Below are 13,389 nucleotides of genomic sequence, written 5' to 3'. Positions count from 1 at the left end.
GTGGACTGACTCTAACTATGTGACTGACTCTACCTGTGTGACTCCAGCTATATGATTGACTTCAACCATGTGACCCCACCTGTGTGACTCCAGTTGTGTGACTCCACCTAGTCACACAATTGGCTAGGACTCTAGCCCTATAAATTCTCTAGCAGACAGCCCTCCTGGATTCTAGTTCCCACTTCCCAGCTGAACTGCATTTAATCTCTTGAGGACTGTTTTCCCATCTGTAAATCTAGGAACACTGCCTCATTTCTATGTTGCCTAGTTCTTCGGAGGTCCACATGAGTGATGCCTTGAAGAGTGTGGAGTGCTCCTCCAACACCAGGCAGGCTGGCCACAGGCAGTTTCTTAGAGTGTGACCTGGGGACACTGCCACCACTGAGAAGCTCTGCTGTCTCTCCTCTGTCCCTGGGAGGCCTGGAGGGAGGAGGGTGCTGAGTGAGAGGGACCTGGCCTGCAGAGGGCTGAGGATGAGGTGTGAGCTGGAGGGCCAGGCTGTGTGGCCTCGGGGTGTGGACTCCTGGTGGGTGACTCCTCTGCACAGGCTAGTAGAGGGCTGGTTTCATGGGCAGTCACTTCAGAAGGAGAATTCTCTGGAGGGGAGTTTGAACCCTTAGTCTTTTGGGATGCAGTGTTCTCTAGCAAGTCTTGAAGCGAACTGGCCTTTGTCAGTCTTATATTAATTTAATTCCTGTGCCCAGTGGTGGGATATTACCAAGAGAGTTGACACCCAGATCCCTGAGGGGGAAGCTCTGAGATGATGCAGCATTTGCCAGTTTCCAAGGTGTAAATTCACGGGCCAGGACTGATTTCAGATTCCCAGAGTGGAGCTGAGGAAGGATCCGTACCAGGGGCGCTCACCGTGGGTGTTCACTGCAGCAGCCGCCACTGCCTACTCCTCCCTCATGTTCTGCAGAGGGGAGGCGGGAGAGGGCCCTGAGACCATGCCGTGTGGGCACACGGTGCTTAGGGTTCTGAGCCTATGGGTGGCGGGCGAGGCTTAAGGGTCATCTGGCCGAAGCTTCCCCCTTCATAGGTGGGAAAGCCTAGAGGTCTTAAGTCCTTTGTTTGGAGCTTTTAAGTCTGAGGGTGTCTTTGTGAGCAGAGGGACAGATAGGATGGCTGGAGGGACCCCAGGGTTGGGATTGGCACAGACCAGGCTGGGAAGGTGAGCTCAGAGCTGAGACAACACAAGGAAATGCCAGCCCAGAGCCTAGTGGAAGGCCTGGGGTGGTCCTGGTAAACAGGGCCTTGTGTCTGCAAGCCATGTATCATGACCCCAACAGCCAGCTTTCCTGGCCTGATAACAAATGGCCTAGGACCTGCCGCTGGCCCTAGCCTCCATCTACCTGGCAGAGGGAGCTGCCAGCAGAGCCTCACTGGCAGCTCCCTCTGACCCATGCATAGCTTTGCTTTGTCCAGAGCCCTGCAACCAAAGCCTTTTACCTGTAGGGGACATCGAGACGACTGGTGCATCCTCCTGGGAGGCCCAGAGAGGGTGAGAGCCTTGCTGAGGCCACACAGGCCACGGGAGGTGTGCAGAGCCTGAAGCCTCAGTCTTCTGAGTTTTGTTTTTCCCCTTGCTGTGAGATCCTTGATGGTTTCAGGGCCCTGGTCTCTCCCTCAGCTGAGGGCTACCGAGACCCCTGCAAGCCTAGTTAGCTTCTTGGCTGTCAGAGAATTGATCCTGCCTCAGAAAAACAAATCCTATGCTCTAGGTGGGCATTGGGAGGGGCCTCACACACCGGAGGCAGGTGGGGACCAGTGGCCTGTACCACACTGACAGGTGGCCCGGGAGTCAGCGGCCCCCCACAGTCTGGTGCTAGGCTCGAACCATGACACTTTCCTTAAAACCCATAGTACAGACCAGGCATAGTGGCTCATACCTGTAATCCTAGCACCTTAGGGGGCCAAGGTAGGAGGATCACTGGAGCCTAGAAGTTCAAGACCAGCCTGGGCTATGTAGCAAGACCATGTCTCTACATAGCAGTGGTATCTACAGCACCATGCCAGGAGCCTGTAGTCCCAGCTACTTGGGAGGCTGAGGTGGGAGGATCACTGGAACCCAGAAAGGGGAGGTTGCAGTGTGCTGAGATCAAGTCACTGCATTCCAGCCTGGGTGACAGTGCAAGACCCTGTCTCTAAATTAAAAAACAAAAAGCAAACAAACAAAAAACAAACAAACAAAAAACCCATGGTATACAGAGAACGCAGTCAGGCAGTCAGGCTATCAATGAGATTGGGCAGGACACAGTGAGGCTGGGACTGAAGGAGGAGGAAACCATCAGTGCTGAGTCAGGTAGGCAGGGCGGGGCCTTCCTAGAGAGGCAGCGCTCCCCACAGTGGTCCTGAGGCTTGGGCAAGGCTCTTCCACAGAGGCCTCTGTGGTTACACCCATTCCACCGACTGTCTGGGGCACACAGGCAGGGGCAGTTCTAAGGAAAAGTTTCCAGGTCCTCGGCTTTTTTCTATTATCGAGCACCTGTGATGGAGGACAGTGTTCTTGTTTCCCTCTGCGGTCGCCCTGCTTCCATGTTAGGGCAGAGGGCAGGCCTTCCTCTCTTCTGGAAGCTCACCGTGTGCCGTGCTCCAGGAAGTAACTCCACCTAGGATACCAGACAAAGGGACAGTCCAGAAGCTTGTCAACATCATTGAAATAAGGTCAGGACTAGGTAACAATCTGTTTGCAAGTCAGGTGATGTCCAATTGTTTGCTTCCCTCATAATGGAAGGAGAATTCAATTGGGGTATCAGCTGACACATTAGCAACCATTTTATCAGCAGGTTATTGTCGTTTTTCAGGCTAACTCAGAAGGACTTTGAAGAATTGAGTGACATTTCTACAATGAAGCCCTTTCCATTCTCGTCTATTTATTAATGTGAACAGGATTTTTTAGTGTTTGCATCTACAAAAATGAAAACTAGAATTAGAATTTGTGCAGAACCGACTTTCATTCCTTCAATAAATATTTATTCATCTCATTAAGAGATAGTTCCAACACATTATTACTTTTCGTATTAAATGATTATTTGTTGGCCAGGCACGGTGGCTCATGCCTGTAATCCCAGCACTTTGGGAGGCCAAGGTGGGCGGACCACTGGAGGTCAGGAGTTCTAGACCAGCCCAGTCAACATGGCGAAACCCCATCTCTACTAAAAATACAAAAATTAGCCGGGCGTGGTGGCGCATGCCTGTAATCCCGGCTACTAAGGAGGCTGAGGCAGGGAACCTGAAAGGCGGAAGTTGAACCCGGGAGGCAGAGGTTGCAGTGAGCCGAGATTGCGCCACTGCACTCTAGCCTGGGTGACAGAGCAAGACTGTCACCTCCCAAAGACCCCACCTCCTAAAACCATCGCCTTGGGTGTTCGTATTTCAGCATATTAATTTGGGGGTGCACACATTCAGCCAATAGCAGGTACGCTGGTTGACCACACTCTTTTAAAGGGGACAGCCAAAAAAAATTATTTGGCAAAGTGTTTTATTTACATTGTGTTGTTTACATTGTTTGACCAGTTAGGTTTCATTGGAATGATAAACCAGAAGTCTCTTTTTAAACACTTGGAGTTGAGGAACACACAGCTGCAGGGCTGATGGGGTGATCAGAACAGGACGTAGAAGCACCAAATATGCTACGTTAGGATGGAATTCCGAAGAGGGGGGACTGGAAATATGAGTGAAAGTTCCACGTGGTAAAAAAGAGCATGTTCCTGCAATCCTGTAAATAATAGATGGCGATGAGTATCACATTACTGCGTAGATTCTGACTACTACTACTATGGGATACTGACAATAGACTCCCAGAGTCTTAGTTTTACATGTCAATATTTAGAATACACTGCACAATATATTATTTACAACCATTTCAACTACCGATGAAAACCTTCAGTGACAGTTTTAAAATGGGAAGGGAACGCTGTCTGAGTCCAGTGTGTTGCTGTGACAAAGTTCCATAGGAGACAGGGTGGCTTATCAGCAACAGACATTTATTTTGAACCGTTCTGGAGGCTGGAGGTCTGAGAGCAGCGGCCCGCAGATTGGTCAGCCGTGAGGACCTGCTTCTTGCTTCATAGATGCTGCCTTTCTCTGCATCTGACGTGGTGGAGGAGGTATAGGAGCTCTCTAGGCACAAACTCCATTCATGAGGGCTCCACTGCCATGACCCAGTCACCTCCCAAAGACCCCACCTCCTCATACCATCACCTTGGGTGTTCGTACTCCAGCATATTAACTTGGGGGTGCACACATTCAGCTAATAGCAGGTACACTGGTTGACCACACTCTTAAAGGGTACAGCAGGTCAGGGGCAGTGGCTCACACCTCTAATCCCAGCACTTTGGGAGGCTGAGGCAGGTGAATTACCTGAGGTCAGGAGTTCGAGACCAGCCTGGCCAACATGGTGAAACCTCATCTCTACCAAAAATACAAAAAATTAGCCAGGTAGGGTGGCGGGCATCTGTAATCCCAGCTACTCAGGAGGCTGAGGCAAGAGAATCACTTGAACCCAAGAGGTGGAGGTAGGAGTGAGCTGAGATTGCACCACTGCATTCCAGTCTGGGCAACAAGAGTGAAATTCCATCTCAAAAGGAAAAATAGCCGGGCGTGGTGGCTCACACCTATAATCCCAGCACTTTGGGAGGCCGAGGCAGGCAGATCACCTGAGGTCGGGAGTTCGAGACCAGCCTGACTTATATGGAGAAACCCCGTCTACTAAAAATGCAAAATTAGCTGGGCATGGTGGCGCATGCTTGTAATCCCAGCTACTCCGGAGGCTGAGGCAGGAGAATCGCTAGAACCTGGAAGGCGGAGGTTGCGGTGAGCCGATATCACACCATTGCACTCCAGCCTGTGTGACAAGAGCAAAACTCTGTCTCAAAAAACAAATAAATAAATAATACATGCATGCATACATACAGACGTAAAGGGTACAGCAAACCAATCTGGTTGGAAACTGCTGGACTTTGGGGCTAGATGGAGCATGGGCTTAAAGTGAAACCTACGTTTGCGTTTTGGCTCTAACACAGACTAGCTGTGTGCCTGGGTGAGTGATTCAGTTTCCCTGGGGGACGGTCACGCGTGTGTGAAATGGCAGTGGTAGCCCTGAGACAGCAGCATGGGTAAGCAGGCTGGCAATGTCATCTGCAAGGAGGTATAATTAGGAGCACCAGCTCTGGGGCCAGACTTGGCTTGAGTAACTTGCCCAGGCACTGTAGCTGGAAAGTGGATTTGGATCCCAGCTCCCCGCTCTGTCACCTTGCGCAGGCTGTTTAACCTCTCTGTGCCTCTATTTCCCTCCCTGTGAAACGGAGCTGGTAAGGGTGCCCTTTGCGGTGGGCAGGAGGATGGAGTCTGTGCCTGTACAGCTCCCCTGCGCCCACCAGACGCCAGCTCTCCTTACTCCCCTGTACCACTCCTGACCCTCTCCTCCCTGGACCCAGGAGCCCCAGAGCTCTGTGGCAATGCTGTTGTTAAGAGCCTCTCCTGGCTGCTACAGTGTTCCTTCCCCCAGCCTCCCCTAGGCCGTGGTCCTGCCCAGGAAATGCAACCTGGGACTGTTGCCAGGCACTCAGGCCCCCCACGCGGAGGCTGTTGAGGAAGTGGTGCTAGAAATCAGCTTATGACTCGTACGGAGTGATGTCATGCAAAATTTTCCATAGCTCTGGCAGCCACAGGGGCCATCCTCCTGCCACTCCGAGGGCACTTCTGCTGAACTGTGCTTTTCCCTGCCCTGAGCATGTCAGAAAAGGCAGGTGGGTGCTGGGACTGCTCTGTGGCCAAGTTCTGATCAGAGGCTGCCAACCCCGGAACCCCACCTGTCCTACTTGAGAAGTTGAACTCTGACCCCTGTCCCTGTCCCCAGTGTGATAACTTCCTTTGTTCTTAGGTGGTTTCCTGAGGATGTGTCTGGGGAGATGTGATGGGGTCAACCCCCCACCCTGCTGGGACCCCTACCCCATGGCATATCAGCAGGCCCGTGGGAGCCCTGAGCCGCTCATTAAAGGAACACACTTTAATGACAACCACACGCCACCCTGCCACAAGCAGCACTCTTCTCCCTTTGAAGTATGATGAGGAAATTGGGGTGAGGGGCTGGTGGAATTGGTTGTTTTGGGGTCCCTTCCCAGAGTGTGGAGAGATCTGAACCATCTCCAGACCATGGCTCTAGATAGAGGCCCCTGATCGTTCGCAGAAGATCTCGCTGGCTGGATCCTTTAAACCTCAGCGGGGTGGGAAGAGTGTCCTTGGGACTAGAGCCCTGCCAGCCCCCAAAGGCCAGTTTCTACCTGATGATCTCTTGGGCCCTGTCCCGAGAGTGGGGCACGGCGCTGCCAGGCACCCCCAATACATACCGTGTTGTGAAGTGCCCTTGTGAGCAGTGGGGGACAGGGAACAGAAAACCAGCCGTCAGCGACAGCAAAGTGGTGCCCCAGAGAGGGCTGCCTCATTCCCCTGGCTGCAGGGTCCGAGGTGGTCTTGGTAGCATTTGGCAGGAATTTATTTAGGAAGCATCCAGCAAACCGCGTGTGTGCGGTGCCGGGAGACGATGATAAAATGGTCCTGCCCCAAGGAAGTCCCTCCCCTGGGGGTACAGGGTGGGAAGGAGGTCATGAGCTTTGTGTGACAACTGCTGATGGGAATGCTATTGGCATGTACAAGGGGTGCCTGTCCGTGTCTTGGGAGAGCAAGGAAGGCTTCCTGGAGGAGTTGCTGCCAACTTGGCCCAGAAGGATGAGGAGGAGTTCTTCTGGTGAAGAGGGGAGGGAAGAGGCAGGATGGTCCCCACGGAGCATGTAGGGACACTCATGCTGTTCCAGAGGATGGAATGCTGGGCCCGAAGCCCGAAGTACTGTGAGGGCAGAGACAGGCAGGAGGTACGTGGAGAAGAGGTCATGGAGGTCTTGTTGGGCAGATGGTGGTGGGACGTCCCAGGCAGGGGGAGTATCTTGGGCAAGAGCCCAGGGTGTGAGGTCATGCTTATGGCACATTGGACCAGCTGGAGGACAGCCAGCTCAGGAGAGCAGCCGGCCAGGGTGTCCGCCCACATGTGGGGCAGCGGCAGGCTGCAGTGGGGAGGGCCTTGGGAGCTTCTGTTGCAGTCCTGCAGGGAATGGGAGCTGTGCAGGAAGGAAGGGCGGAGCGGCTGTGATCTGATGGCTTTGGGAAGGCCACTCCTGTGACGGAGTAGGGGAAGACAGACCCCAGGCCAAGGGTCCTGAGTCAAGACAGTGGCTGAGGAGGCACTGGGGAAGGTGATTTGGAAAGGCTTTGGGGGCAGGTCCTGGGGGTCTGGAAGGGCTCCAGGCCAGTAATGTTCAGACTCCTGGGGGCATCAGAATCACCTGGAGGGCTTGTTAAAGCAAAGCTTGCCCCAGCCCCAGGCAGCTGGGCAGCAGGAATCTGCATTTCTAATAGGCTCCCAGGAGATGCTGACCTGCTGGCCAGGGTCCCATACTTTGAGAAGTCCTGCCCGAGGCTTACGGGACAGGGGAGGTTCTTGAGCCATTGAGTTGAGCAGTGCCGTGGGAAGTCGCAGGTGCACAGACGTTGCCTTCCTGGCTGCGGTTGAACCTGGGCTCCGTTTGTCCCCTCGGAGCTCCAGGCGGTCAGACTGGCTGCGACCCTGAGCTCTCCTGTCTGATTTCCTTTCCAGGTGGCACGTCTCTGAGCTTCCTGGTGTTGGTGACAGGCTGCACATCTGTGGGCAGAATTCCAGATGCTGAAATCTACAAAATCACCGCCACCGACTTTTACCCTCTTCAGGAAGAAGCCAAGGAGGAGGAACGCCTCATAGCTCTGAAGAAAATCCTCAGCTCGGGGGTGTTCTATTTCTCGTGGCCCAACGACGGTTCTCACTTTGACTTGACTGTCCGCACGCAGAAGCAGGGGGACGACAGCTCTGAGTGGGGGAACTCCTTCTTCTGGTGAGGCCCTGGGTCCCCTGCAGAGGGTGGGCCCTGGTTGGCACCTGAGGCCTTGACCTCCACTTGCACCACCCCCGGGTTATGGGGCACCCCTGGAGAGTTAGGACCCAGGCCTGCTCTCAGCACAGTGAGAGGAAAGCTAACCCTGAACTCACCGCCACCCCGACCCCTGGCCTCAGGGAATGTGTTCAATGTAGATTTGGAAAAGAAACCTGGTCCAGGCATGGTTGCTCACGCCTGTAATCCCAGCACTTTGGGAGGCCGAGGCAGGTGGATCACTTGAGGTAAGGAGTTTGAGACAAGCCTGGCCCACATGGCGAAACCCCATCTCTACTAAAAATAAAAAAAAATAAATGAGCTGGGCGCGGTGGCAGGTGCCTGTAATCCCAGCTACTCGGGAGGCTGAGGCAGGAGAATCGCTTAAACCCAGGAAGCGGAGGTTGCGGTGAGCCAAGATGGTGCTATTACACTCCACCCTGGGCGACAGAGCAAGATTCTTTCTCAAAAAAACAAAAGAAACAAACAAAAGAAACCCTGTTCCATAAGTAAAAAATCTAAGAGCCGACGTCTGCCGAGTGCTTCCTCAGTCCCGGCACCGAGCTCTGTGCTTCTGCCTGGATTCACTCAGTCTTCTCAATTATGGTTACCTCCAGTGTGTAGCTGTTTACAGCTGATGTTTATAAAGCACTGTGTTCGGGTCACCATGCTAAGATCTCTCTGCTGGTAATAACTCATCCTTATAATAAAAACCTTTATAATAATTATGCAGAGGCTCTGTTACCCCATTTTACAGATAGAGAGACTGAGGCATGAATAGTCGAGGGAATTTTGCCATACTCCACACACTTAGTAAGTGGCAGAGCCAGGATTTGAACCCAGGCATTCTGGCTCCTGGTCCCAAGCTGGTAATCACAACGCTAAACCAATCCCATCAACGGGAAAGCTGAGTCACCCTGCCCAAGGGGACTTGTAGCAATGCACTAAGACTAGTCCTGGAGCCCAGGTGAAGGCGGCTGGATTTCTGTATATTTAAGATCTCCTGGTGCTTTTCACTCCACAGCAGGACAGAGACAAGAGTGGGACAACCCTGTAAATATGTAAATTATCTGTTGCCCTTTCTGGACATAATGCTGTTTCCGTCAGTTCGCACTGATGCCTAGAGATGCTAGGAAGAAGCAAAAGTGAGGAAAGTCCTGCCGTGGGAGTGGTTCCAATGAACCTCATTTAATGTAATGTTTTAGAATCCAGTGTCTGCCTTTTGAAGCTATATCAGTTTTCCCAGCTCTGAGACGGGACTTATGAGGTTTACTTCTGACCTGTTTGTGCCTCTCTCCCTTTGCCAGAGGCATCCATAGGTTTTCATCTGGCTTTGGTGCTTTGGATGCCACACAAGTGAATTCCTGACTTCTGGGAGAAGGGGACCCTCCCCACATCCCTGTGTCCATCCCAACACTCCCCACCCCCACATCCTCTTTGGTTCTCTGGTATTGTGGATATTTGGCACCAGTAATGTGCTCAGACTTCAAAATGAATGTGAATCAAGGCTGGGCGTGGTAGCTCACACCTGCAATCCCAGCACTTTGGGAGGCCGAGGCAGGCGGATCACCTGAGGTCAGCAGTTTGAGACCAGCCTGGCCAACATGGTGAAACCCCATCTCTACTAAAGATACAAAAAAATTAGCCGGGCGCGGTGGTACACGCCTGTAATCCCAGCTACTCGGGAGGCTGAGGCAGGAGAATCGCTTGAACCCAGGAGGCTGAGATGGCAGTGAGCCGAGGTCATGCCATTGCACTCCAGCCTGGGCTACAGGGCGAGACTGCACTCAAAATAAATAAAATAAACACTCCAGCTTGGGCTGGAGGGCTACAGGGCAAGACTCCATTTCAAAATAAAATAAAATAAAATAAAATAAATAATAAAATCGTGACTCTCCTGCTGATCTCGTTAAAAATGCAGATTCTGGGACCGCAGGTCTGGGCTGGGCCAGGATGCTGCATTTCTAGTAAGCTTCCAGTGCTGCTTGTCTGCAGACCGCAGGTTGATTAGCAGCCTCCGGGGTGGCATTTCTGTGAATCGCTAGTTCCATTGTGCAGGGCCAAGCATGTGCCCCAGAACTGTTACATGTTCCCCTAAAGGTGGCCAAGCTTAGGCACAGAGGGGCTGTGTATTATGAGGTATCTTTTTGTGGATGCCATGAACCTATTTGAAACCAGAACTGTCAGGTGAGCAGAGGTGAGAGCTCTCAGCAGCAGTGAGGGTCCTTGGAACCCCGAGGGGATCTGTGGCGGATCTGAATTGCACCAGCACCTTTGCAAATTCTCTTCCCTTTGCCAGCTCTGGCTGGAGGTGTGAGGGGCGCTAACAAAGGGAGGCAAAGGGGATTCACGAGGTGGGGGCTGAAAGGAGCTTGGGAAGGAGGAGCCCCATGGTGTCCCTTTCTGAAGGGAGAGGAGGAAGTCGCCAGCCTCCTCAGCTGTAACACGCTGGGGCGTGGTGTTTGGGCTCAGGGTGGAGCCCCCAGAACTGACCACAACTGAGTCACCACAGGCAGCGTGGTCCTGGGCTTGATCGCCTAAACCCCCACTGTTGTGGCGCAGTGTCTGAGGTCTGGAGACCCACAGCAGGAGTCAGATGGGGTCAACGCTGAGCGTGGCTGGCACGTAAGGGAGAGTGAGCAGCAGGGTGAACTCATCTTTCTGGGCTGGTAATTGATCACACTGACAGTTGCCTCCCAGTACAATCAGGTCCTGGGAGGAAACTCTTTGCGGGTCCTGGATATGAGCCATCCTCCCGCCAGAGGGCCAGGCAGTGTCACTAGAAACAGGGCTGATTTAAGGCTTGTCCCCTTGGCAAAAGGTTTCTTCTCCTGAGCCCTGGTGACAGTGGCCATAGCTGTGTAGGTGGCAGACTCTGGAATATTCTGGAGGCTTTGCCTTGATGCCACATGCAGATTTAATATATGTGTTTCAGAAGCTGGCTTATCATCTACATTTGAGAGGGTGATTTGGAAGAGGGACATACGGTTTTGTACAGCAATGCTTCCTAATCATCTTTTTTCAAGCAGAGGAGCGCTGTGGCCGTGCGACCTCAGAAGGGGTCAGACGCGGGCTGTGCTCCCTGTAGGGATGCATGTGGCTTCGGTCACAGTTGGGGAGGCTGACCTGAGAGCAGGAAGCTTGGAGAAGCCCCCTAGGACCCATCAGAGCTCACAGCACAGATTTCCAGCAATGAGAAAATGCTGCTGCTGTCTTTGAGGAAGGCTCAAGGGCAGGAATCGTGTTGCCTTTTTTAAACAAGTAGGGCACTGTGATCTAGATTCACTCAGTGCCCTGTAAGAGGGCATCTCCTGGAGATGGGTCCCCCTCCCTGGGAGGGAGTACGAGCCCTCAGAATGGTACCACTCAGGTCCCCTGGGTGCTGGAGCAAGGGGGCCAAGCCAGTCTCGGGGATGAGAGAACAATGTGGCCGCTTGCCAGTGCAAATGGTAACGTAGGGCTCCATCAGGAAAGGCTCAGGGTGAAGAACACGGGCTCCAAGCTCCATGACGCCACTGGCTGGCTTTGTGGCCTTAGACAAGCACTTCACTTCTCTGTGCCTCAGCTTCTTTATCTGTAAAAGGGGGTCACTGATGATACCTTTCACACAGGGTCACTTCAAGGGTGACATGAGTTAATCCACCCCAAAGTACACAGAATGGGACTTAGTGCACAGGATAAATGTCGGCTGTCACCCTGTCATTATCATCATGGACTCCAGAGCCTAGAACAATCCACTAGGCATGGAGAGGGAATGCTTGAACTTTCATTACATTTTATTTTCCTCAGATCTTTTTAAAATTTATTTTGGATTGCTTTGTAGTGCTCCCGTCATATTCATCTCACGGTACGTGTGCGTGTATATATGGATAATTTAACTGTTCCCATATTTAATGCGATTTTAATCACTTATTTATCATGATTTAATAACAAAAGATGATTAATGTTTTACCGATGGGGCCTGCGATGAAAACTGTAGGGCCCACGGTGCTAACCAGAGGCCCCTTTGTGATTCCCCGAAAAGTGCACCCTGGCTCTCTCTCCAACTTTGCTTCCATTTAGCGACAGTGACGACCTGATAGTAGCTTTGGGAAAGGACTCCCTGGCCATCCTCCTGTACATGACACAGTGGTCCTGCTATTTGAGATCTCTTTGAAGCACATGAGCTTCCCAGATCTGTACAGCCGAAGTTCAGAGTCCACTGGGGAGCAGCATGCATTTGCTGACCCAGAATGCTGCACCGTGCGCCCCCCAGTTCCTCAGCCACACTCGCTGTCCAGGCAGCACGTACTGGAGGATGTCAGGTGACCGGAATTGGTGTGGGGCTGTGTTTTGCAGGAACCAGCTGTTGCACGTGCCCTTGAGGCAGCACCAGGTGAGCTGCTGTGACTGGCTGCTAAAGACCATCTGCGGAGTGGTGACCATTCGCACTGTGTACGCCTCCCACAAGCAGGCCAAGGCCTGCCTCATCTCTCGTGTTAGCTGCGAGCGCACAGGCGCTCGCTTCCACACCCGTGGCATCAACGACGACGGCCATGTGTCCAACTTCGTGGAGACAGAGCAGGTGAGTGCCCAGGCCCATCTGTGGCACCAGATGGTTCAGAGTGGCTGCAGCTCTTGCACGGCGCTTTCCACTTAGGGCAGAAGAGGCCCTGGCGTATTTGCAGTGGTCTCTGATCAGGCTCCCTCCTATAAGTAGAGAACAGCACGTGTAATTGGGCTCTACATGAAAATGTGACCTCTGGTTTGCATGATGTATCCTTTCTGATTCACATCTCATGCTGGGAATATGCTGCTCAGCCAAGGTATTTTTAACAAAAAGGAACCGGGAATTTTTGGCATGGTCATGAAAGGTGGGCAGTTATTCCAAGGGCAGCTGACAGATGAACCAATTGGGTTTGAAAATTCTTTTAGGACACAAATAAGTAGATCAATACAATGGGAGATGAAAGAAGAAACCATTATTTTTTATTCTAAATCAACTGAAGCTTCTCCTGGAAGCCAGTATTAGCACCCTAGAGTTGTGAAATCTGCGTGTTAAGCAGCCGCTCCCATCCGCTCCCCTAGAATATAGCCATCTGCTTAGTTTCTCCTGAAGTTTTTTCTAAATTCTGTTCTCATTCCCAGAGATGCTGTCTTACAACTTTTTAATTTTTGCTCTAACTTGCAATCTGTAAGATAAGGCCACCATGTGGAATACCAGTGGCGTAAGCCGTAAGAAAGGAAAGCCCTGGAAGGCACATGTACAATACTCCTGCCAGGGCAAGCTCAGTGCCCTGTGTTTACTGAGTGAAGGTGTGGCTTTGCGTCCCTTCTCACTGCCGCTGCTGTGAGAGGAACGCCTTATGCGGACTTTGGCCACTTTAATCCAGCATAGGTTTGAGCACCTGCCTTTACTGTGTGGGACTTTCTGCCTGCTCCAGTGTTCAGA

General features: G+C 52.3%; 1 protein-coding gene across 2 annotated transcripts in view; it reads left to right on the top strand.

Annotated features, from left to right (window-relative positions):
• The window catches only part of SYNJ2 (synaptojanin 2), a 117,541-nt gene that overhangs the window by 39,299 nt on the left and 64,853 nt on the right, over nt 1-13,389 (top strand). For both annotated transcript variants that reach the window (XM_025382885.1, XM_025382886.1), the window contains exons 3-4: nt 7,652-7,922; nt 12,297-12,522. In XM_025382885.1, coding sequence (XP_025238670.1) covers nt 7,652-7,922; nt 12,297-12,522 — 497 coding nt within the window. The remainder of the gene's footprint in view (nt 1-7,651; nt 7,923-12,296; nt 12,523-13,389) is intronic.

The sequence above is a fragment of the Theropithecus gelada genome, chromosome 4, assembly GCF_003255815.1.
Source record: "Theropithecus gelada isolate Dixy chromosome 4, Tgel_1.0, whole genome shotgun sequence".
Lineage (NCBI taxonomy): Eukaryota > Metazoa > Chordata > Mammalia > Primates > Cercopithecidae > Theropithecus > Theropithecus gelada.
The sequence above is the reverse complement of the archived record's forward strand: the minus strand, read 5'-3'. Positions and strand labels throughout refer to the sequence as shown.